Source organism: Marmota flaviventris, chromosome 13 (genome assembly GCF_047511675.1).
Source record: "Marmota flaviventris isolate mMarFla1 chromosome 13, mMarFla1.hap1, whole genome shotgun sequence".
NCBI lineage: Eukaryota > Metazoa > Chordata > Mammalia > Rodentia > Sciuridae > Marmota > Marmota flaviventris.
Window position 1 is genome coordinate 93476211 of NC_092510.1, and position 23265 is coordinate 93499475.

At 59.6% G+C, this 23265-nt stretch overlaps 1 protein-coding gene across 1 annotated transcript; it reads left to right on the forward strand.

Annotated features, from left to right (window-relative positions):
- Window positions 1-2725: 2725 nt before the first annotated feature.
- Crb2 (crumbs cell polarity complex component 2) lies at window positions 2726-22869 on the forward strand. The gene is made up of 13 exons (XM_027935072.3): window positions 2726-2828; window positions 8993-9316; window positions 11658-11853; window positions 11942-12081; window positions 12524-12709; window positions 12906-13019; window positions 15587-16456; window positions 16540-17045; window positions 17716-17881; window positions 18730-19516; window positions 20305-20421; window positions 20999-21125; window positions 22463-22869. Exons 1-13 carry the CDS (start codon window positions 2726-2728, stop codon window positions 22685-22687), a joined length of 3861 nt encoding a protein of 1286 aa, XP_027790873.2. The 3' UTR covers window positions 22688-22869.
- The last annotated feature ends 396 nt before the right edge of the window (window positions 22870-23265 follow it).

Here is a 23265-nt window from a genome sequence, read left to right on the forward strand (position 1 = left end):
TCTCACCTGTGGCCTTATTGGCTCCCTCTGGTATTTCAGGTCCGGCATCACAATGATTTTCTTTTGGAATTTATGTGCATATGAATCTCCTTTTGCATTTCCAGGTCATAAGGGGTGAGACAAGAGATTTGTTATCAAGCGGTGAGACTGTGAGGCAGTGGAGGGCCGGCCCCTGAGGTCTGCCCTGGTCCACCCAGGGGACCCCGTGGTGGGGTCTGGGGCAGACCTTGGCACACCCTGCATTCTGGGAGGACAAGAGTGAACGACCAGAAGGCAGGAGGGGAACCAGGAGAGTTCCCAGGGGGTGGGAGATGGCTGTGGAGAGGACTGGGATAGCCACCTGGCAAGGGAGCAGTGTGACAGAGCCTGTGAGAGCTGAAGCCACCCAGGGGCCACCGCTGGAGCTGGAGCCAGAATCTCACCCCAGACCCCAATTCAGGGAGAGAATGGAGGTTCCCAGAACCCTCCCTCCTCCCCACCCCCACTTCTTTCTCCCCATTCCTCCTCCCTCCTGCTTGCTTTTGGCCCACCTCCTGGAAGCCAGAAGCAGGCAGCCAGCTGTGATTCAGCCTCCGGGGTCTGCAGGGCGCGGTGGCAGGGGATGGGTGGAAACCGGCCCGGCCATGAGGAGGGAGGCGCGGGCCGGGTAGGAGCTTCATGCTGCTAGGGTCTCCGGTGACTCCGCGGCGGGGAGCAGCTGAGGCTGGCCACGTTCCCTCCGCCAGTGGGCCCTGGCAGCCGCGGCCACTTCTCCAAACACTCGAAGGTGGACACTGCTGTCATTCCCCTCACGGGCAGGGGGACTAAGGTTCAGAAGGGAAAATCAGACGCACAAGAACCTGCCCCGCAGTGGTGCCCCCCGACCCGGGAGGTGGCGAGAGTCTCTAGGAGGCGACCCGAGTTCCAATCCCGCCCCACTGATGCCGAGAGATTCCGAGCACGTGGGGCGCAGGTGGGGCGCAGGTGGGGAGTGGACCCTCCCGAGGGCCGGTCCCCGAAGGCCCCGCCCACTCTGCCTTCTCCGCGTTCGGACTCCGGAGGGGCGAGGCGATCTGCCCGCGGGACCTCGGCGCCGCCTTTTCTCGATGCGGTCGGACCCTAGGTGTCCCGCAGCCCGCGCAGGACGCTCCCTGATTTGGCCACAGGGTGGCGCATGGCGGCCGCAGCTCCGGCGCTGGGGGCGGACGGGGACAGGCGCCGGGACCCAGCGCCCCGCTGATCGCCGGGCTCCGGGTCAACGCCAGGGTGTTGGTGTCCAGAGACCCCGGCGCTGTGGTCCTCCTATTTGGTCCCCTTGGGCCCGTCTGGGTCTCTGGGAACCCCGAGTCGCTGCCCTGTCGGCCCTTTAAACTCTCGCCGGGGGGCGCTGCTGTTCCCCGCGTTTTAGGCCGACAAGGAAGCCACGTGCTGAGCTGACGCCCCTGGGCTCAAACCCGGATCCCTGGTGCGGTCTGTGCCCTGGAGGGGAGGGGGCGTCACGCGGGCGGGAGGGGATCCTGGTGCAGGAGAGAGCTGGGGGGGTGGTTAAAGGTGAAGGGGATGCGCGGAAACCACGGAGCACCCACCCTGGGGAGCAGAAGAGAATAAGGGCGGGACGGAATTGGTGGACTAGGGCCACCTAGGCTTTAGTCCCCTCTCCAGGCCCCCCGGGACCAGGGGTATTGGCCCTTCTGAGTTGGAAACAGCGTGAAGGCGGCTCCCTCCCCTGCACACCCTCACCCATCCCTCTAGACATCCTGGAACCCTCCATAGCGCTGCCTCTAACTCAGAGTCCAGGGCCGGCGTGGGCCGAGTCCATGGTTACTGAACTGGGCCAACCCGGGATGCCTTGGCAGACACCAGAGGCTCATTTCAGGAAAGTCCCTTAAGCAAGGGGATTTTCCCTAGGCTGGAGCTCAGGGCAGTGGTAAAAGGGGATGCTTTGTGCTGTTGTGTCTTTGAGGTGACCTGGATTCTTGGACCCAGGTCCCCATAAGAACTTCTCTGCATGCAAACAACATTCCCCTCTCCAGTCTAGAGGCCAGCCTGGAACAAGCAAACATCTGCTGCAGCAAGAGACTGTGAGGTTAGACGACAGGAAGGACTTCCCAGGGGCCAGGGTTGTGACTTGGTGGTAGAGCGCTTGCCTAGCAGGGGCAAAGGAAAGTTTGCTTAAAGCTGTCAGTAGAATGAGCTGCCTTGGGTTGCAGTGAGGTTTCTGGAGTGGCAAACAGAGAGGCAAGAGATGGAAAAGTTTCCATTTGGCTAGTAAAAGGGGGCCACATGGTGCAGGGCTCTGGGCCTAGATTTGATCCCACAGGGCCACAGGGAGAGGGGCTGGGTGGCAGGCTGGGACAGAGGGAGTGGAAAGGGGATCTAGAGACATTGAGGGGATGGCCGGCCTGGAGCTGGCCGGTGACTGAAAGTAGGAGAGGCGCCTTGGCCCGGTGGGGGGTCAAGCCAAGTGGGAGGGCTTGGGAGTGGCTGGCACCACCTGGAGAGAAGAGGGCCCCGCGGGAGAGTGGTGCCTGGAGACAAGGTCAGGGCTTGGGCCGGGGACGCTCTGCCCCCGGCGGCTGGGGCTGGCGTGGAAGGAGCGGCCAGACCCTCCCCCGGGCCGGGCCGGGCGGGGCGGGGCGGGGCGGGGCCGGGCCTCTGTCCACCGCATTAGTGCTGCTCCAGGGACCAGGGGGGTGCCGAGCTGCCGGCCGCCGGCTCCCACAGCGGCGGGCAGAGCGGCGCTGCCATGGCGCTGGCCGGGCCTGGGACCCGGGACTGCAGGCCCCTGGCCCCCCTGCTGCTGCTGCTGCTGCTGCCGCCCTGGGACCCTGCGCTCGCCCTCCTGGCTGGTGAGTGGGGCCGGGCCCGGGGGGCGGGGGTCTGTTCCCCCAGACGGACCCCAGGCCTGCGGCCGGGCGGGGGGCCGCTGCTCCGCGTGGTGCCAGGCCGGAGTTGCAGGGACCTGGGGCTGTTCCGTGTGGAGGGGGCTTTCAGGAGTGGGCTGGGGACCTGGGTTGGGTTGGGTGTGAGTGCGTCTGGGGAAACTGAATCCTGGAGCCTTGTGGCCGCTAGGAAGGGTGCTGAGGTGGGTCTGTGGAGCAGGGCTGGGGACTTGCTGGGAGACGGCCTACCCCAGAGCCTGCTCTGAGTCACGTGCTGGGCCGGGTGCAGTTGGGGGTGAAAGTTGTGAGTTGCTACAGGTGTCCCATGAGCTGGGTCCAGGTGAGTGGATGTGGGGAACTGAGGGCCGAGCTGCACTGGGGTATAAGTTGTCCAGTGGGTCTTTGCAAGGGACATGTGGGTCCTGGTGGGAAGCAGCAGACCCCAGCCTGGTGAATTGGCTAGAAAGAGGGAAGGAGACCCCAGGGAGCGTCCTCCCTGCCTGCCCTGCGCTCCCTCTCTCTGTTTGTGTGGATTCCTGCCTGCACTTTAAGGGGGAGGTCGGGCTGCTCTGGGTCCTTGGCTGGTGGCTGGAGATTTGGGAACATTTTTGTCCCCTGTTGTGCCCTCTCTGGCATTCCCAGACCAAGTTGGAAGGGCTCTCTGAAGCCGGACCCCTGTTCGCCAAGGGGTTTCTGCTTTTGTTCAAGTGGATTCCCGCACAGAGCCTGGAATTCCTACTGGGGGGTCTAGGGGAGGCTTTGTCTACGGGGGCAGGCCTGGGAAGTCCCTCGCCCTGTCACCACTGGCTAGGAGAGGGAGCCAAGGAGGGCCTGTCTGGGCTCCTCTGCAGTCAGGGGAACCCCTGTTCCTGATACCCTCCTGGGGGCTGCCAGGGAGAGTGAGGACCCCATTTTGGGGGGAAGGAAGGATCAGGGAGGGACACAGACTTGTGAGCTGGGCTACCTGGGGCTCCTAGAGGAGATGCCTAGGTACCTAGGCACGTGTGCACACTTTTGGGGTGTGCACAGGGCACACATGCCACATGAGCAGGTCGTGCACAGCACACTGCCATGCACACACACACCAATGCATGCATGTTGATGTTGTGTGCGTTTACACTCAAATGTGCACCCACATACCTGAGGTGGGCAGGTGGACCGGATAGGACATAGAAGACAAGGTCCCTGAGGTACACACTCACCCCACAGCCCTACGGGGGCTTCTGGGGCAGCCTCCCCTTGCAACATCTGTCAGCTGCCCCAGCCCTGGGGATCCCTGAAACCTGGGGTGGGGGCACTGCATGGCCATCTCTGGATGCCAGTACCCAAGACCTGACCACCTGAGGGGGGCACTTGGAACTGTGTCACTTGGAAGCTGATTTCTATCCCAGACGAGGTGGGGGTTTCTGAAGGCCCTGGCCCCGGGCTCTGCTGCCCATCCCTGCCAGGCCCTAAGCTGGGCCCCTTCATCCTGGGCCACTCTGCCACAGAGGCCCGCTGGTTGCTATGGAGAGGACCAAGCATCTTGGAGTACAATGGGGCGTAGGGCTCTCACATCTCCCCCTCCCCCCAGCACTCTGGGACCCATCACAAAGGGTTTGGCCCGTACCCTTCAGCCCCTCCTCCAACAAGAGGAGGTGGGGGCCTGAGGGACAGAGGCAGGGATTGTGGGAGGGGCAGCCACACACAGTCAACCCAGCCTCAGGACCTGCAGAGTTGGGTCTGCCACAATCTAGGGTTTGTCAATCAGTCATCAGGTGCCTCGTGGCAACACAATCAAATCCAATCTCCCCAACAGACTGTGAGATCAGCTCTGAGACCCCATTCACAGAGGAGGTAAATAGGCCCAGAGAGGATCGCCCAGAATCACACAGCTAGTGTGTGGCAGGGCCAAGATTTCACAGCGGGCTCACATAAAGCCTCCTTACAGTCACATCCCCTCTCTCTGCCCTTGTAAGATGGGGATAACCACACTCCTAGGGCCAATCACAAAACTTCAGTGGGACAATGCAGTGGTTTTCCAACTTGGTTTTGGCAGGGAACCCCAGTTTCAGACAGAAACGCATAATAGTTTATGGTCAGTAGTTCAAAGTGGACTGTACAGGTGGCATGTCCTCCCCTTGCTCCAGGAGGTGCCTTCCGCTCTGTGCTTTGAGACACAGTTTGGAAACATGGGGACGTGCAAGGCCAGGCCCAGAGCAATGCTCCATCGTCCACAGCCATGTTGCAATTAGTCATTGAACGATGGCTTTTACCCTGGGAGGTGAACATTTTTGATAAAGAGTATTCCACACTTTGCTGTCTTTTTAGAGTATTTTTGCCCTTTCTGATAAGGATGAGTCCGGCCATAGCCAGGCCCAGCAATAGTAGGGGAACAGTTTTATCCAGTCTGTGCTAGAACTCCCATCCCTGCTATTGGGTCACTACTTAGAAATATTCTTGCCTTCTCAGGGAAGGAAGCTCCCCCAAATCCATCCTTAGTTGGGCACATCTCATGTTGGAGGTTATAACTCAATCTGTAACAGGTGAGGGTAAATAAATGGGAGTTACTGGGCTGGGTGAGGCCTGCTACCAAGGTTCTGGGTGAACAAGAAAGAGTACTGGCTCTTCTCAAGAGGCTCTTCTTTCCTTTTGTCCTTCTCTCTCTCTTTTGTATTGGGAATCAAGCACAGGGCCTCTTGCATGTTAAGCAAGTCCTGTTCCTGAGCTACACCCCGTTCCTGGGACCACTATTCTTTTTTAGTGTGTGGTGCTGGGGATTGAGCCCAGGGCCTTGTGCATAGGAGGCAAGCACTCTACCAACTGAGCTGTATCCCCAGCCCAAGGGCCACTGTTCTTAAGAAAAACTTTTAGGTCTGGGGATATGGCTCAAGTGGTAGCGCGCTGGCCTGGCATGCGCCAGGCACTGGGTTCAATCCTTAGCACCACATAAAAATAAATAAACATATTGTATCCACCTTAAAAAAATATTAAAAAAAAAACCAAAAAAACCTTAGAGACCTCCACACTAGGGTGAGACTGTGGGAATGTACTAAGAGGACAATACGTTTGTGGCAATTTCATATGTATTGGCAGATGTGGACTCTTGGAAATCTGAAGACATCTTAGTTTTTGGAGGAACAATGATCCTTGGCAAGTTTATCAACCTTTTTTTTTTAATCAACCTGTTTTGAGTTAAGGAAAGCAGATTCCTTAACAGGTACCCCCCTCCTCTGGTGTAACATTGTAATAATAATAGATACACAGCCTGGAGCGCATAGTAAACACTCTGTAAATGAATTGTCTGCCTTGCCCTTCCCAAGGGAGGTGGCAGGTTCAAGGGGCGGGGCAGTGGCCGTTAATCCCTCCCCTGCCAGGTCAGCCCAGGCAGCCCAGAGGTCAGCAGGGATTTGTAAAGATAAGCACAGGCCCCTAGTTGCTGGGGCAACAGGCCCCGCCCCTCCAGTCTGACCCTGGGGACAGCCTCTCCCCTGCCAAGCTGCCCTCCCAACCTCTCTGCCCTGGCCTAGCCTGGTCTTCCTCTTTGCCCTGGGCTAGCCTGGCCTCCTGGGCTAACTCCAGGAAGCTGGAGACCCCTGAGCACAGGGGTTGGCATTCCTCAGTGTGCAAAGGGATCTCCAGGGATTGGAATCCAATGCAGATTCTGGGCTGTGGGCCTGTTGGTTCTGAATTTCTAGGTCTAGAGTGAGCCCCAAGAATCTGCATTCTTGATACAGGTCCTGGGTGGTTCTGAACCGCCTGGAGTGGAGGCCCTGGAGCAGGGAGATTTTGGATTCCAGCCCCTGGTGGCTATGGGACTGGAAAGTGGCGTCATCTCTGAGCCGCCCTTTCCTCAACTGCAAAAAGGAAGAAGGGCACTGTCTACCTCCTACGCAGCCGCGCAGATGGACGGAGATGGCCCAGGCGAGGTGGCGGTCTCGATGAGCAGCCTCCTCCCTCCCTGCCTGGTTCTGACTAAAGCTCCTTCCTCCCTTGGGGCTGGACTCTGCCTCCAGGGCTTCCTCATTTATAGTAACAGCCCTCTGTCCCTGACCCTGGGAGGACCCTAGGGGAGGGCAGACTGTCAGAAACACCCACCCGGTCTGTGTGGTCTCCCAGCCAGGTCCCCACTGTCCTAACAGGCAGCGCTTGGCCCTGGAGGCAAGCTCCTGCAGACCAGGGTGGGGAGTCCCTGGGCCACAAAATGAAGGTGTTGTCCTGTTTGAATTAAAATGGGGGCCTGGTGGCACAGGATCCAGCAGCCAGGTCCTTCACAATGGAATCATGATCCCTGTCCTGCTCCAGAACTGTACCAGGCTGGCAAGCTCTGAACATCAAGACCATAGCCCCTTGCAGAGGGTTCCCCAGGTGCCTGGGCTTCACACGTCACCTTGGGGTGCCACTTGGGGGCACTCTGGATACCACCTGGGCCTGTCTGATGTGCAAAACCTGTGCATTTTCCTGAGGGAGCAGGGTCCACTCCCACCCCCACAGGACCATCTTCCCAGCCCCAGGTGATCACCCCTCCCCAGGCATCCAGCCTTGGGGAACCTATCAACTGCTTGGTCACAGAAGCAGGAAAAGGAAAAGGAACAGGAAAATGACCAACTACTCACAAGTCTCTCAGAGATGCCCAGGAGCCCCTGCCCCTTACACATGTGACCAGGCCTGGGAGAAGGGGCTGGGAATGATGCCCCTGCCCTGAGCTGGAAGGGGAAAGTGTGGGTAGAAGGCCCCTTTCCCCCTGAAAGTGTTTTAGATCTGCCCTGCCACGTGTCTGGCCCTGGGGGCTGCTAGGGCTCCCCCGTGTTGAGTTGCACCAGGTGCTCTGGGCTCTGGAGGGTGGGACTGGACAGCCAGTTGTCTCCCAATGCCTCTGTGTGTTTCTCCATTGCACTGTCCCCATCCTGCTTGGGCCTGCTGCAGAGCGTGGGGGTCTGGCAGTGAACAACCCTGCCTGCTGGAATGTGGATGACGCCCCAGAGGCTGCCAGCCTTATCTGGGGGTCTTGGCTGGAGTGGGGGAGGGGAGGGTGCAGGGCCTGATGGGCCGTGGGGCCTGGCCAGTGTCTGGATGACAACCTGGGCGGGGGAGGGTGCCTCCTGCTAGAAGCCCTTCCCCCCACTTGCTGAGTCCCTGCGGTGGAGCAGGCTCTGGACCTGAGGTTCTGAATCCTCCGACCTCCCACGTCCCCAGGGACGTACTATTCTGTTTCTTTTCACACTGGGAAACGGAGGCTCAGTAGGAGAAATGACTTGTCCAAAGTCCCACAGCTAGCAGTTTTCTCAGTTGGGATTTGAACCTGTTAGCGACAGGCTTTCTAGTGGGGAGGAAGGAGGGAATGGAGGGGGCTGGATTCTCCTGGGCTTGGTTTCCAAACTGGATGCCACCCTCAACAGAGGGGCTCCAAGTGCAGAAACCCCGCGGTGGCGGGCTCAGGTGTTCACTGCGCAGGCGCAGGTGGGCTTGCGGGTGGGGGATGAAAAGAGGGCCAGGGCTCCTCCAGAGCTCCCCAGGCGGACAGCGGGAGGGGTGTGCGGGCGGAGCCCACTCCCCTGCTTTGAAGTGGCCACGCTGCTCCCTTCCGAGCTTGAGGTCTCAGAGCTCAGGTTTCCGCCGCCGCCGCCGCCGACGGAGTTACCAGCCCCCAGCAGGCCGGAGGGGGCGGGGCGCTGCCTCTCCTGGGCTGCTTCCCTCCCCCTCCTGGGCTCCTGTAGGGAGCAGCCTGCAGAGAGGAAGCCCAGAGGGGACCCCCACATTGTGGATCAAGCACCCCACATTGAAGCTAATTCGCTGCGTGACCTCGGCCAGCCTTTGCTTCCTTTCTGGAGCCTCACTTATAAAATGGGCACCAAGTCCCTGCCCAGGGGCGTTGCAGGGAAGGGCGCTCACAGGGTTAGTGTCTGCTGCTTAATCCTGCCGGAGCCAGACACCCTGGTCCTGTTTCTCTGCTCTGCAGGCACTCCTAAAGCCATTCCCAGTTCCCGAATAGAGCGACTGCAGCTTGGGACCCTGCTCGCTCTGGGTGTGCTGGCCTCCGTGCCTGCTCCGGAGTGTGGACGCCCGTGTTGCTTCCTGGGTCTGGGTTGGGCTGAGTACCGGGAGGGGAGCGTCTGCACAGCCCCCGCCCATCCAATCTCCTCTTTCCGCAGGGACGGTGCCTTCAGAGACCCGGGGTGACTGTGCCTCAGACTCGTGTGCTCCAGGGACCCAGTGCCAGGCCACAGAGAGTGGTGGCTATACCTGTGGGCCCGTGAAGCCTCAAGGCTGCGCCACTCAGCCATGCCACCATGGTGCTCTGTGTGTGCCCCAGGGTCCAGATCCTAATGGCTTCCGCTGCTACTGCGTGCCTGGTTTCCAGGGCCCGCACTGTGAGCTGGACATCGATGAGTGTGCATCCCGGCCCTGCCACCATGGGGCCACCTGCCACAACCTGGCAGATCGCTACGAGTGCCAGTGCCCCCTTGGCTATGCAGGTAATGGTGTATGCTGCCCTGCGGGGAGGTCTGCCCCTGTCCCTCCTCCCGTCTGTGGCTTGCAGGGAAAGCATCACAGACTCAATTCTGACTTGGGTCTACAGCTGCCCCAGGCACCAGCAGTGCTGGGTGTCCACTCCTGGACTTAGCACAGAATTGACACTTCTCAGGCCAACCTGGCAGCTGGGGGTGAGAGTCTGTGTGTTTGAGGTCTGGCACAGCGCCTGGCCTGTATGGGGCATTGGACAAACATTTTTGTCCCTTCTCCAGAGCTGAGTTTGGCTTAGGGGGTGGAGACCCCTCAGGCATCTCTGGCAACTCTGAGCAGACAGGCAGATCTGCCTGGTTTGGCTTTAACAGGACACCCTGGCCAGTGGTGCCAGCATTTTCTCACTCCAGACCTGTATCAAATTGTCCTGTAGACACTTGAGGGTCCTAGAGTGAGAACATCCTGCACAGTTTAGGATGGAATGTGGACCCCTTGCAAAGACCTAGCATAGAGACCCACTCCTGGTCTTGTTCCAGTTGTGATGCAGATGTGGCCCCAGGGGTCCCTGCTGCCTTGAGTGGGATAATGTACATACAAGTGCTCAGAAAACTGGCTGACATTGAGAACGCATAGTTCCTTCCTCCAGAATGGTGGTGTTGGTGGGGGGGGGGGGGCCAGGCCCTTCCCAGCTCCCAGGTGAGAGCATCTTGCTTCTTGGAGTGGCCTGAAGTTGGGAAGGAGGTCTTCCAGCGAGGCCCAGTCCTGGGCCTTCTGTAGTCCACTGTGTAGACACGTGAACTAGGTCAACCCTGAGTTCAGGCATTAAGGGCAAGGGGTAGTTTTGAAGTCACCTCAGAGCAAGGGAGACAGACTGGGGGGTCTGAGTTCCAGGGGAAGGAGCATATAGTGAAGAGTGGCCCGCTGGTGAAGATGGCTCTGGGACACTGGCTCCCTGAATCTTTCTCACCGTTTGGATGTCTCAGCGTCTGCACGTATTCGCTGGGTAGATGTGAGTGTGAGTCACATTTGTCTGTGTGTCTCCTCTTTGAAGTTCTGTTTGCGTTCATAAAAGAATTCTTGCATCTTCCATTATCTGCGGGTATCTGGGCTCTCTGAATACTTTCATGTGAAAGTGTACGTGTGTGGGTGCCAGCAGGTGCCTGTGACCCAGATGTGTGGTGCTCTGGGTAGCTTTCTGGGTGAGTGGTGAATGTGAGGGGGCAGTGTTTGTAGTGACTCATTTTTCTTCTTCCGGTTCTGAGCCTGGTGGGGGAGGTTGGGATTCCAGGCAGCCTGGGCCTGGCTCCCCCTGGCACGGGGGTGGGAGTAGGGCTGGAGGGTCATGGGAAGGAGAAGGTGTATTTTGTGCTCACTGAGCTGGGAAAGGGAAGGGTTCCAGCAGGAATCAGCTGGGTCCCTGGCCCCCATGAGCAAGCTCACTTAGGGGACAGCTCCCACTGGAGTCTGCAGTGACCCCTGAACCCTAGGGTGACTATCCAAACCATAAGGTTCTCCATGTTTCTCCATCTCCGCCCTCACCTGGTGGAGGGCACCCAGCTGTCCCGGTTTGTGCAGGTGAGCGGGTTTCCCGGGACTAGGGAGTCAGTTTTACAGCAAAAACAGTGCAGAAATTACTTACTTCAGCCTTTCCAGCCTGGGTATTTTTTTTTTTTTTCCAGTATCCCTCCTCTGTGGGGTCCCTTCCTAACACTTTTCTCAAAGCCACCAGAGCCTTCTAAAATGTAGATAGGACTGTCATGTATCTGCTTACAGCTTCTAGGATGAGCCCAGAGCCTGTTACCTGGCCCAGGTCCCAACACCCCAACTCCTGCCTCACCTGCTCCACTCTCCCCATAGCTCCTGACCCATAGCTCCCCATGGCTCCTGGGGCACACCCTCCCTGGGTATCAGGCCCCTGACCCAAGCACAGGGTGACTGCAGTCTCTTTCTGGTGTCCAACTGCTCACCACAGTCCTCTGCCTCAATCCTCCAACTCCCCAAAGCCTTCCCTGTCTCCCCACATCCCGGACCAGACCCGGGATCTTGCTTTCATAGGATCAGGTTCCCTTATTGAGTTAACCCTTATTGAAAGCCAGTCCTAACGTATTGACTGAGTTCAGGTCTCCGGGCCCAGCCTGCTGGGAGCTCCAGAGGGCGGGGAGGTTCCCTGATTGTACCCACTGCCTGGGTTTCCCACAGCAGCTCGGGCTGTGGACAACAAGCGAAATGCGCTTCCCTTTAGAGCCTCATAGGTGGCTCCTTGTAACTGGAGCTGCCCCAGGTCCCCGGCTCGGCCTCTTTTGCCCCTCGGGTAAGCAGCTCCGGGTCTCTGTGTCTCCGGCCCCTGTCCAGGAGTGACTTGCGAGGCTGAGGTGGACGAGTGCGCCTCTGCGCCCTGCCTGCATGGGGGCTCGTGCCTGGATGGCGTGGGCTCCTACCGCTGCGTGTGCGCACCGGGCTACGCGGGCGCCAGCTGCCAGCTAGACATCGATGAGTGCCAGAGCCAGCCGTGCGCACATGGGGGCGTGTGCCACGACCTGGTCAGCGGGTGAGCGATTGGCGTCTGGTGCCTTGGGCGGCGGGGGGGGGGGGGGGGGGCTGCAGAGCTGTCGCTCACTTAGGCCGGTTCGCCCCAGGTTCCGGTGTGACTGCTCAGGCACAGGCTACGAGGGCGCGCGCTGCGAGGAGGAGGTGCTAGAGTGCACATCCGGCCCCTGTGCCAACAACGCGTCTTGCCTCGAGGGCCTCGGAAGCTTCCGCTGCCTCTGCTGGCCAGGTGTGTGCGTGCATGCTCCCTAGGCGCCGCTGTAGGTTGTGGGTGCCAGGGTGGGCGGGGGGTAAGGGGCAACGGGGCGCGTGCAGTGCCATCTGGGCCCTTGGACCTGTGTGTGTGAGAGACTGCAATCTGCCTGAGCCTCAGTTTACTGATCTGCAAAATGGGGCTGAAAATAGCACCCACTCCTCAATTTGCAGTGAGGAGGGCGAAGGTGTAATGGGGGTGGAGCACCTGGCACAAACGACATGCTTGGTAATACAAGATAGTAGGAATGATGTGCTGCTGCAGGTCTCCATGGTCATTTCCAGCCCCTCAAAGCGACCCTCACTGTTGACTGCATCCAGAGCTGTCGTCCCTGTCTGGCCATGGGCTGGCTTAGTGGCAGTGGAGGGGAGATGCCTGATGACCTCGCGTGACCTGATGCCCACGTGTGCATCCTCAGGTTTCACCGGAGAGCTGTGCGAAGTGGATGAGGACGAGTGTGCTGCGGGGCCGTGCCTCAACGGTGGCCTGTGCCTGCAGCGCTCAGACCCAACCCTCTACGGGGGCGCCCAGGCTGCCTTCCCGGGCGCTTTCAGCTTCCGCCACGCTGCTGGCTTCCTGTGCCACTGCCCTCCAGGCTTTGAGGGTGAGCAGTCAGCCAGTGTCCAGACGTCCAGGGAGGGATCCCCAGTCCGCCCACGGCCCTGCCACCAGGTGGTCTTGTGCCACCCTGCCTGAAACAGCCCTCCCTCTGGACCTCAGGCTCCCTTGCCAAAGAATGGACCCTTTTAGATCTGGTCTGGCTCTGAGGGTGCAGGGGGCCTCAGCCAAGCCTCTTGCAGGGGATGACTGCAGTGTGGACGTGGACGAGTGTGCCTCATGGCCATGCCTGAACGGAGGCCACTGCCAGGACTTGCCCAACGGCTTCCAGTGCCACTGTGGGGATGGCTATGCAGGTACTGGGGTGGGGTGGGCACTGGGGGCGGGCAGGGTTAGAGTTGTCGGGCCTGGATGAGAAAGGTCCCTTTTGTCTGATGTATGGATTGATGGGGACAGACAGGAAATGAGGGAGAAGGTGGGTGTAGTTGCCCAGGTGACAGACAGCTGAGGGGGGCTGAGCCCCATCAGGCTTTGGAAGTGGGAGGGGAGGGGGCTGGTCCACTTGAGAAGTATTTAGAAGGGACAGCTATAGGTCCTCATGAATGGGAGGTGTCAAGGACACTAGTGAGCTTCTACCAGTGCCCTGGGAGACACTGACCGGGGACACTGACTGGAGGTGCCCTGGGGGAACTGATTGGAGGAAGGTGAGTTCAGTCTTGCTCATCCAGTCTCTGGAGTGCGCTGGGGCTGGTGGTCCGGGGGCTGGGGGCCAGGAGAGGGGTAGGTGTGGATCCATAGACAGGGGGTCAGGACTGAGGCTGTCTGGGGCATCATGAAGAGGATGAGACTGAAACAACAAAGGAGTTGACTGAGGCCCAGAGGTTTCCAAGGAGGACAGAGGAGGAAAGGTGGGTGAGTGCAGAGAGTTGGGGCCGACAGAGCAAGCTTTTCCTCTGGGAGTAGGGCCTGTTAGGCACAAACCTCTCTCCCTGCCTTGGGTCCATGCAGATGCAGACACATGGACACTCGTGAACCTGAGGAACGGCGCACACTCCCAGTGTCCCCACCCCCTCTGGAATGTGTGCGCCTCCCCCACACCTCCTGCATTCCTTCTGGGCAAACTGCCTTCTCCTCCTGGAAGGTTCCTGGGGCTCCCCTGACCTGAGGAAGGCAGTGGTGATCACGACCATTCCTCCTGCCCTCACTCACCAAAGATGTTGGGGCTCAGCATCCCCTCCTAGTGGCCAGTGCTCTGAGAGCCCTGCAAGCCCATCTGCTGCTTCCATTGGCTGAGGTCCCCTGAGTCCTCTAGGAGTGGGTGACCCACTGCATGCCAGGACTCTGGAAAGCATTTTCTGGGCATCCTGCTTCTCACTGCCACAGCCCAATGAGGGAGGGTTTAGAGTCCCCATCTCACAGAGGAGGCAACGGAGGTTAGAGAGGCCCAGGACCGCCAGGTTCACCAGTGTCAGTGGGAACCCAACTCCTTCCCAGTTGAGCTCAGCTGACCAGGGACTGGGAGGGCAGATCTCTGAGGTCAGAGTTTAGCAGGAGGTCCTGGCTGTGGGGATGGCATCCTGGCCCATCCTCCCTTTTGGCAGCTCTGTGTGTGGGGGAGGCCAGCGCCTGGCATTCCTGAGCAGACTCAGGAGGAGGCAGGCAGCCAGGCAGGGAGCTCTGCTCCCGAGCCTCGGCACCTGCCACCACTCTCAGCCCATCTGTGGGGTACTGCAATGTGGCTGTGGGTTCTGCACCCCTTATTGGGGGGTCTGTGGCTCCTGGCAGGTATGGAGGACGGGGGCCAGGGGGAAGCTGGGGCAGGTGGCTGGTGGTTCCCAGGAGGTGGCTGTGTTTCAGGCTGACTGGGGCTGGGCTCCGAATCCTGGTGGCTGCTTTGGGTGTGGATTCCTCCAGCTGGGTTTGGGGCAGGGCTTGTCTGGGTTTGTTCTGTGGAGCTGACTAAGCTGGCATTGGGCTATGGCCTCCTGACTCAAGCTGGGGCCAGTGTACCTGTGGGGAGGCTGGAGAAGAGGATGAGGTGGTCCCATATAGCCAGCAGGGGACACTGGAAAAGAGGAACCGAGGGGACAAGCCTGGGGATGGATGGCCCAATGTGCCCCAGGTGCATAAATCAAACCCCACCCTTCCATTTTATCACACTGCCCACAAAAGTAATGTCCTTTACTGGGCACCAAAGACGTTCAGGTCCCCAGAGGAGATGTATCTGAATAAACAGAAAACTTTGCCTACAGGGTTCTGGGGAGTTGTCCCTGGGAGTGGGGAGTGACAGAGTTGTTTGGGTTGGAAAGGCCCTGGGCGCTCTGAGTTGGATTTTGCAGGGTTAGTAGAAATTTGAAAAGTAGAGTAATGGAGGATGAGGGAATGGAATAAGCAAAGCTCCCAAGGCAGGAATTTCCGGGAAATGCTTGGAGGAAGTGGAAATTCAAGGCTTTTAGGGAGCAGAGTTGAGGCTTGAGATCCTGGTAGGGCCTAGCCCATGGACTCCGGATGCGTGAATGTCTGGGTGAGCAACTGAACTTGAAGAAGCAGAGGGAGCTCCCGGGTGCTATTTCAGGAGTAGATCTCTGGTTGGGGCAGATGGGAGAGGGGCTTCTGAGGCAGGTGAGCTGGAGGCTGCTGGACTGTGTCCCAGGAAGCTGGCGAGGCAGGAGACATGAGGCGGGGGAAGAGGGTATGGAGGATGTTTAAGGGATCAAGGGCAGGGGGACTCACCAGACATGGCAAGGGAAGGGGAATCTTGGATTTGGGCCTATAAAGGACTGCAGGGACGAGAAGAGATCCTTTGGGAAGTGTTTGGTTGGTAGGGATGGAGGTTCACACCACAAGAGGCACGCACATTCTGGGTTGAGAATGTGGTTCTGGCCCTGGGCGCTACTGAGTCTTGGCCTGGTCTCTCCTGAAGGCCTGACGTGTCAGGAAGATGTGGACGAATGCCTGTCAGGGCCCTGTCTCCATGGTGGAACCTGCGACGATGCTGTGGCAGGCTACATCTGCCAGTGCCCAGAGCCCTGGGGTGGACATGACTGTTCTGTGCAGCTCACTGGCTGCCTGGGCCACACCTGCCCACCCGCTGCCACCTGCATCCCTACCTTCAAGTCTGGGGTCCACAGTTATGTCTGCCACTGCCCCCCTGGTACCCATGGGCCTTTCTGTGGCCAGAATACCACCTTCTCTGTGGTAGCTGGAAGCCCCGTGTGGGCATCAGTGCCAGCTGGTGGCCCTCTGGGTCTGGCACTGAGGTTTCGTACCACACTGCCTGCTGGGGCCCTGGCTACTCGAACTGACACCCAGGGCAGCTTGGAGCTGGCACTGGTGGGGGCCACACTTCAAGCCACACTGAGCCACGGTACCCATGCACTTGTCCTGAGTCTGCCAGACCTCACCCTGAACGATGGCCACTGGCACCAGGTGGAGGTGGCACTGCGCCTGGGGAACCTGGAGCTGCGACTGTGGCATGAGGGCTGCCCTTCCCATCTCTGTGTGGCCTCTGGTCCTATGGTCCCAAGTCCCACAGCTTCAGTGGCCCCCCGGCCTCCTGGGCCCTGCTCTACGCAGCTGGGTAGCTTGGCCTTTGCTGGCTGCCTCCAAGATGTGTATGTGGACGGGCACCTTCTGCTGCCTGAGCATCTCAGTGACAATGTCTTCTTGGGCTGTGAGCGCCAGGAGCAGTGCCAGCCTCTGCCCTGTGCCCATGGAGGTGCCTGCATGGATCTGTGGACTCACTTCCGTTGCGACTGCCCCCGGCCTCATAGCGGACCCACGTGTGCTGACGGTGAGGAAAGACCCAGGTGGAAAGGCAGCGCCTAACACCGGGCTCCGACCTGCCGGCCTCACGCCAGCACTGTCTCCCTGCAGAGATTCCTGCTGCCACCTTTGGCCTGGGGGGCACCCCGAGCGCGGCCTCCTTCCTGCTCCCTGAGCTGCCAGGCCCCAACCTCACCGTGTCCTTCCTGCTGCGCACTCGGGAGCCTGCCGGCCTGCTGCTCCAGTTTGCCAACGCCTCGGCCGCTGGCCTGACGGTCTTCCTGAGGGAGGGCCAGGTCTGGGCAGAGGCACTGGGCAGTCCTGCTGTGCCGCTGCCTGGGCGCTGGGACGACGGGCTCCGTCATCTGGTGACACTCAGCTTCGGGCCTGACCAACTGCAGGACGTGGGCCAGCAGGTGCACGTGGGGGGGAGGCCTCTCCCTGCTGACACCCAGCCCTGGGGCGGGCCCTTCCGAGGCTGTCTCCAGGACCTGAGACTCAATGGCCTCCACCTCCCCTTCTTTCCACTGCGGCCGGAGAACTCCAGTCAGTTCAGTGAGCTGGGCGGCCAGGCCCAGAACCTCACCCGGGGCTGCGTCTCTGAGGACACGTGCAGTGTGAGTGCCCGGGTGTGGGTTCTTTACTCTGGATCTGTTCTGTGTCCCTGGGGGCTGGCTTGTCCTTTTGCTAAGGAGGAAGTAGACTAGAAGTGACCTGCCTGTGATCCCAGTGCTGTAGTGGCAGAGCAAGGTTTGCGTTCACTTCCCTCCACCCTGCCGCTCCTACTTTTTGGTGGTCCCTGTGCCTCTCCTACCCAGTCCCTGTGTGAGACAGTCACCCTGACCTAGACAGAGGCTGCCTGAGATGGAGGAAAGGGACCCTCTGTGTTTGTGAACAAAGTACCAGCTCTGGAATTGAATAGTCTGGATGTGAACTCCACTTCTTCTAGTTAATGGGCTGGGTGACTCAGGAAGTGGCTTCACCTTTCTGAGCCTCATCTGTAAAATGGGGGATGATGGTGACTTTTTTTTCTTTCCTATTTTGAAATGGGGTCTCAATATATTGCCCAGGCTAGTCTCAAACTCCTGGGCTCAAGTGATCCTTCTGCCTCAGCCTCCTGAGTGGCTGGGACTGAAGGTGCACATGCTGCTGTGCCTGGCTCTCCCTGTGTGTCCGTGAGGAGGTCATGTGTCTTAGTAGATGCTCAATGAAGAACTGCTTATATGATGGTTATGGGGATGGTGCCAACTGCGGGCCTGAGCTGCCTCTCCCTCCACTCTCCCACAGCCTGATCCCTGTTTCAATGGTGGAACTTGCCTTGTCACCTGGAATGACTTTCAGTGCACCTGCCCTGGCAATTTCACGGGGCCTACATGTGCCCAGCAGTTATGGTGCCCCAGCCAGCCCTGCCTCCCACCTGCCACCTGTGAGGAAGTCCCGGAGGGCTTTGTCTGTGAGTTTGTGCTCTGGGCAGTGTTGGGTACTTGTGCTGGTTATATCTTTTGGGGGAGGGGATGCTGCACCATGGACCAGGAATGCCAACCCCAGCCCATGGTGGTGGGCTAGCACCTCCACTGGGACCGGCTCTCTGGAGGAGGCAAGCAGGTGCTGGGTTTTCCAGGGCAAACTCTGAGGAGCCTCAGGGAAGGACATTTCAGGGAGAGGAAAGATCCTGAGGTCTACCAGAACCTTTGAAAGGCAAGGACAGAGGGGTGCAACAGGAAATGGGGTGAAGTTCCAGACCCTTTGAATTCTAGGCATGGCAAGTCCTAATGGCAGTAGGGAGTCACTGGAGGTTTTAAGTAGGTACTTTAAAAAGATGCCTGGCTGGGCTGGGGTTGTGGCTCAGTGGTAGAGTGCTCGCCTGGAACGTGTGAGACCCTGGGTTTGATCCTCAACACATAAAAATAAATAAACAAAATAAAGATATTGTGCCCATGTATAAAGATGCCTGTCTGCCAAAGGGAGCCTCCTTGATGAAACAGAGGAGCTTCAGGGAGAGGGAAGGGCAGGTAATATTATTGGGCCTATGACCTCAAGGGCAGGGTTGCATCTTGGTTTGTCTTCTCAGCATTGTTCCAGAACTGACACCCCAGAGGTAGGGAGTGCACGGGATAGGGTAGGGGACCACTGTAGTTTCCTGGACGGATGGTAGGTGGATAGGTGGGTAGGTGTGCCCAGCCCCCATCATGGCCCTGAAATGGGGCAACAGACAGTACCACCTGCATGCTGGCGGGAGAGATGGCATCTCTGGAGAAGGTCCCTTGAGTCGTTTCCCAAGCTCTCTTCCTCTCTCCGCAGGTGTGGCTGAGGCCACGTTCCAGGAGGGCCCCCCGGCTGCGTTCAGTGGGCACAACATGTCGTCAGGGCACCGGCTCAGCGGGCTTGCGCTTGCCTTCCGTACGCGTGACACAGAGGCCGGGCTGCTGCGCGCCTCAGCTGGCGCCCAGGCTGGCCTCTGGCTGGCGGTGCGCAACGGCTCGCTGGCTGCTAGCGTGCGCAGCGGCCGCGGTGTGTCAGGCGCAGTGTTGCCCGCTCCCGGGCCTCGGGTGGCCGATGGCGCTTGGCACCGAGTGCGCCTGGCCATGGAACAACCGGCGGCCGCCGCCTCGCGCTGGCTGCTGTGGCTGGACAGCGCTGCGACACCTGTGGCGCTGCGCGGCCTGGCGGGTCACCTGGACTTCCTGCAGGGCCCAGACGCTGCGCATGTCCTGTTGGCCGAGAACTTCACCGGCTGCTTGGGCCGGGTGGCGATCGGCGGCCTCCCATTGCCTCTGGCAGGACCGCGGCCCGGCGTGTCCCCAGGTCCCCGAGAGCACTTCGCGGTCTGGCCGGGGTCGCCTGCTCCGCGCCTTGGCTGTCTGGGCGCGCCGGTGTGTGCGTCCTCTCCCTGCCTGCACGGTGGCGCCTGCCGCGACCTCTTTGACGCCTTCGCCTGTGCCTGTGGCCCGGGCTGGGAAGGTCCGCGCTGCGAGGCTCCAGCCGACCCTTGTCGCTCCGCGCCTTGTGCCCGCGGACGCTGTCACACGCGCCCAAACGGCCACTTTGAGTGTCGCTGCCCACCGGGCTTCGTGGGCCTGCGCTGCAGGTGCGGAAAGCCTGGAGACCTGTGCCCGAGGGCACCGAAGGTTCACCTGGGTCGGGTTGGGTGAGGGCAGAACCCCTGGAATGATGGGAGGGGCAGAAGAGTCTCCAAAGAGGCAGCAGATTTGCCCAGTCCGGGGTCATCGCCTCCCTTATCTGAGCCTCCTCGCCCTTATCTGTGAAGTGGGGTGATAGTTCAGTTGGTTGCACTGAAGGATCAAACAGAGGTTAAGATACGTCCAGCTAAATTTGAATTTCAAATAATGCTGCTGTCTGGGGGGCTGCAGTCGGGAGCCTATGACCTCGAGGGGGCAGTGATATTCACGCCTCCTGGTCTCCCAGGTCAGGAGCGGAGAGAGGTGCATTCTGCCAGAGGGCCAGGACCATGGACATCCGCAGGGCTCAGCTGAGCAAGAAAATGCTTGGGGACAGGGGATGGATGAGCTTTGATGGTTGGGGAGCAGGCTAGAGCAGCTGGAGGACATGGGGCTGCCCTGGGGGTAGGACTTTTGTCACCCCTGCAAGTCCTTCCCACCGGGCTTCTTAAAGGCCTCTGAGACTCAGGAAATGTTCCTGCCCTGCCCACAGGTTGTGTAGGTGTTGTGGGTGGGGCCTGAGCAGCAGAATGGCAGCCCTGGGTCCCCTCCCTCCCACCCAGACATGGCTTCCCTGCCCCATACGACTTCCCTGACCCATGTGGAGGGCTGAATTCCAAAGATGAGAGCACCATGCTTAGCTGGGCGGGTGCAGAGGGCCAGAGGGCCAGGGTGCAGCCTCACACTTTCTCCCCAGGACGCCTCTCTTGCTGGAGGAATGCAGCTTCAACGTCACCTGCCTTGATGGTGGCACCTGTGAGGGCGGACCCCCAGGCACCAACTGCAGCTGTCAGAAGGGCTTTGCTGGCCAGAGGTGTGTGTGGAGGTCGGGAGACTGGGAGGTGGACTCAGGTGTGGAGGGCTGGGCATGGTGGCCCCTGGGTCCCTGCAGCCCAGGTAGGGGAAGTGGGGATGATCACTCACCACTTCCTCCCTCACTGGCTGTGTCACAGTGCCAGGCATCCCACCACTGTAACCGGAGTCCTTTCCTTCTGGGCTTCTCAGACCATCCTTTCGGCCGAGGCCTGCTGGGCAGTAGTGATCTGCTGGCTTTTGTGAGCTCAGTCCTCAGCCCCCCGCCCCCCCCCCCCCCCCCCCGTCAGGTGGGGACAGCAGAAGCGCAGATTTTGGGGCTCCAGAAGGTGGGGTCGGTGTCCCTGGGCACCTGTCCTTCCACACGATCTCCTGTCATTTTCACAGTCAGAGTCCTTTTGGGTCATGAGTGCTAGGTCCAAGTGGGTGACCATAGACATCCGCAGGGTTCAGCTGAGCAAGAAAATGCTTGGGGACAGGTGATGGATGAGCTTTGATGGTTGGGGAGCATGCTAGAGCAGCTGGAGGACACGGGGCTGCCCTGGGGGTAGGGACGCTCAGCATTCCTCCCTCTCCAGGTGTCAGAACCCCACACCGCCCTGTGAAGCCAATCCTTGCTTGAATGGGGGCACCTGCCGGAAAGTGGATGGGGCGTATGAATGCATCTGCAGCACCAGATTCTCCGGCCAGTTCTGCGAAGTGGTGGTGAGTGATGCCCAGGGTGCAGGAGTGCCCTGACAGGCTTGCCTGAACTTCAGTGCCATGCTGTTGGGGGCAGAGTGTATAGGACATTTGTAGAGTTGTTTCTGGGCCAACCTTGTCATGGCTGAGGAGGAACAGGCTAGGGGATTCAGGCCCCTTCCATGCTGCCCGCAGGAGGTGGTTTCATCTAGGAGATTCTTGGGGGCCCACCATCTGTCAATGAGGCTCCTGGCCAGGCACGGTGCCTAGGGGAATGACAGTGGGAACATTGGGGTCTGCCAGGTCCAATTTGGGATGAGAATTTAGGGCCCACAGAATCTTAGAGCCTGTAATCTTAGAGGGTTTCTGATCCAGGAAGATTTGAGGAGCCCAGGATTCTGAACCAGAGAGGTTTGGCCACTATAAAAGTGTATGTCCCTGACCCCAGTGAGGCCCAACTGAGAAGGCGCCCAGCATCCCAGCCCTGGGGTAGAACTGGCACTGGAGGAGCAGTGGGCCCACCACGGGGGCTGCTGGGAGGGGGCTCAGGAAGCTCAGTCTGAGGTGTAGCCTTGATCTCCACAGGCTTCTGGCAGCCCGGGTCATAAACTGCAGATCCCTTTGCTTATGGGGAATGGTCCCTTTCAAGTTGAACTTTTATAGCCTCTAGCGACCCTACCTACTCACCCTCCTCCCAGGCAGTGGGGAGGAAATGGCTTTACAGCTGTCCCCAAAGGGCCTGCCTGGGTGGAAGTCTGAGAGGTCCTCCCAGGACTGGCATGAATTTTATAGTTTTGGGGCAGCTTCTTCGGGGCTGGGTGCTGGCTTTGGAGATCCAGGTCACAATGGGCTGAGACGCCTCAAGGTATAGAGGCAGGACTGAGACTCTGAGGCTCTGGAATCCTGTGATTCCTGGGACTTCAGAATTCCAGGCATGTAGAATCTAAATAGGGACATCCTGGGGGGATCTGTGATTGGAGATGGGGAGGAGGTTTGCTGGCCCCTAGAAACTGACCTGCTTCTCCCAGGGACAAACTGTCAGAGGAGCCCCCTTGGACTGGCAGGCCCTGGTGGATTCTGACCTTGCCGTCAGCTACCTGTCCCTGCTCCCCCTCCTGCTTCATCAGACCATTGTAGGGTCAGTGCTGCCCTTGTGCTGAGCGTTCAATGAGTGTGTTTTCTGTCCTTCCAGCCACAGCCCCTCAGTTGTGCAGCGCCCCCTTGTGGTGGTTCTGACAGGTGGCTTGCTGGCCCCCTGCTTGCCTAGCCCTGGGTTGGGTCTCTCACCATTTCCTGGGAAAACAGTTCTCCTGCCAGGTGTTCTCTGAGCAAGTTCTTGTGCCTTCTCTGTCTTCTTGCAGAAAGGCCTGCCTCTGCCACTGCCATTCCCGCTGCTGGAGGTAGCTGTGCCTGCTGCCTGTGCCTGCCTCCTCCTCCTCCTCCTGGGCCTCCTCTCAGGGATCTTGGCTGCCAGAAAACGCCGCCAGTCAGAAGGCACCTATAGCCCAAGCCAGCAGGAGGTGGCTGGGGCCCGGCTGGAGATGGACAGTGTTCTCAAGGTGCCACCCGAAGAGAGACTTATCTAGACCAGCCTGGCTGCTCATGCCAGGCCCCAGAGATCCTGCAGGATTTCCACCTGGTGACTCAAGGAGGCCACTACAGGGCCCAGACAACCACTGGGAGTGTCCCATAGCTGGCAGCTCCTGCCTCTGCCCCATCGTGGACTGAGGAACAGGGGAGCCACTCAGGGAAGCAGAGAGGGGCCTGTGAGGTGTGAGCTTTGCCACCTGACCTGCCGGGATTTGCCTTGGCAGATGCTCAGCTGTGAGTGGGAGGGCACCAATGAGTGCCCATGGTGTGCCAGGAGTGTGTGTGTGGGGGGGACGTGCAGCCCCACAGATTCCACTGTGAGTGCTCTGACGAGGTCACGGATGCGTCCACCGCCTCTTATATAGGTGATTGTGACTGTAGTGGGTGGGAGCAGATGATCCCATGGGGGGGGGGTGGCTGCTCTGGGGGTGTGGATACCCTGGATAGCTCTGGGGCAGGGGCAGCCAAGGCTGCATGTTCTGCAGAAGCCAGTCCAGGGCTTGTCCAAGCATCAGATCTTTAATTCTGGCCCCTTCTCTCACCTCCAAGGGCAGCCCGTGCCTTGGAGACAGTG

What these genes read in the sequence shown, in the direction of transcription:
- Crb2 (XM_027935072.3), top strand. Translation starts at nt 2,726, where the DNA reads ATGGCGCTGGCCGGGCCTGGGACCCGGGACTGCAGGCCCCTGGCCCCC. An exon ending in CCGCTGCCTCTGCTGGCCAG is followed by an intron (nt 12,082 to 12,523) that starts GTGTGTGCGTGC and finishes GTGCATCCTCAG; the next exon opens with GTTTCACCGGAGAGCTGTGC. An exon ending in TTCGTGGGCCTGCGCTGCAG is followed by an intron (nt 19,517 to 20,304) that starts GTGCGGAAAGCC and finishes CTTTCTCCCCAG; the next exon opens with GACGCCTCTCTTGCTGGAGG.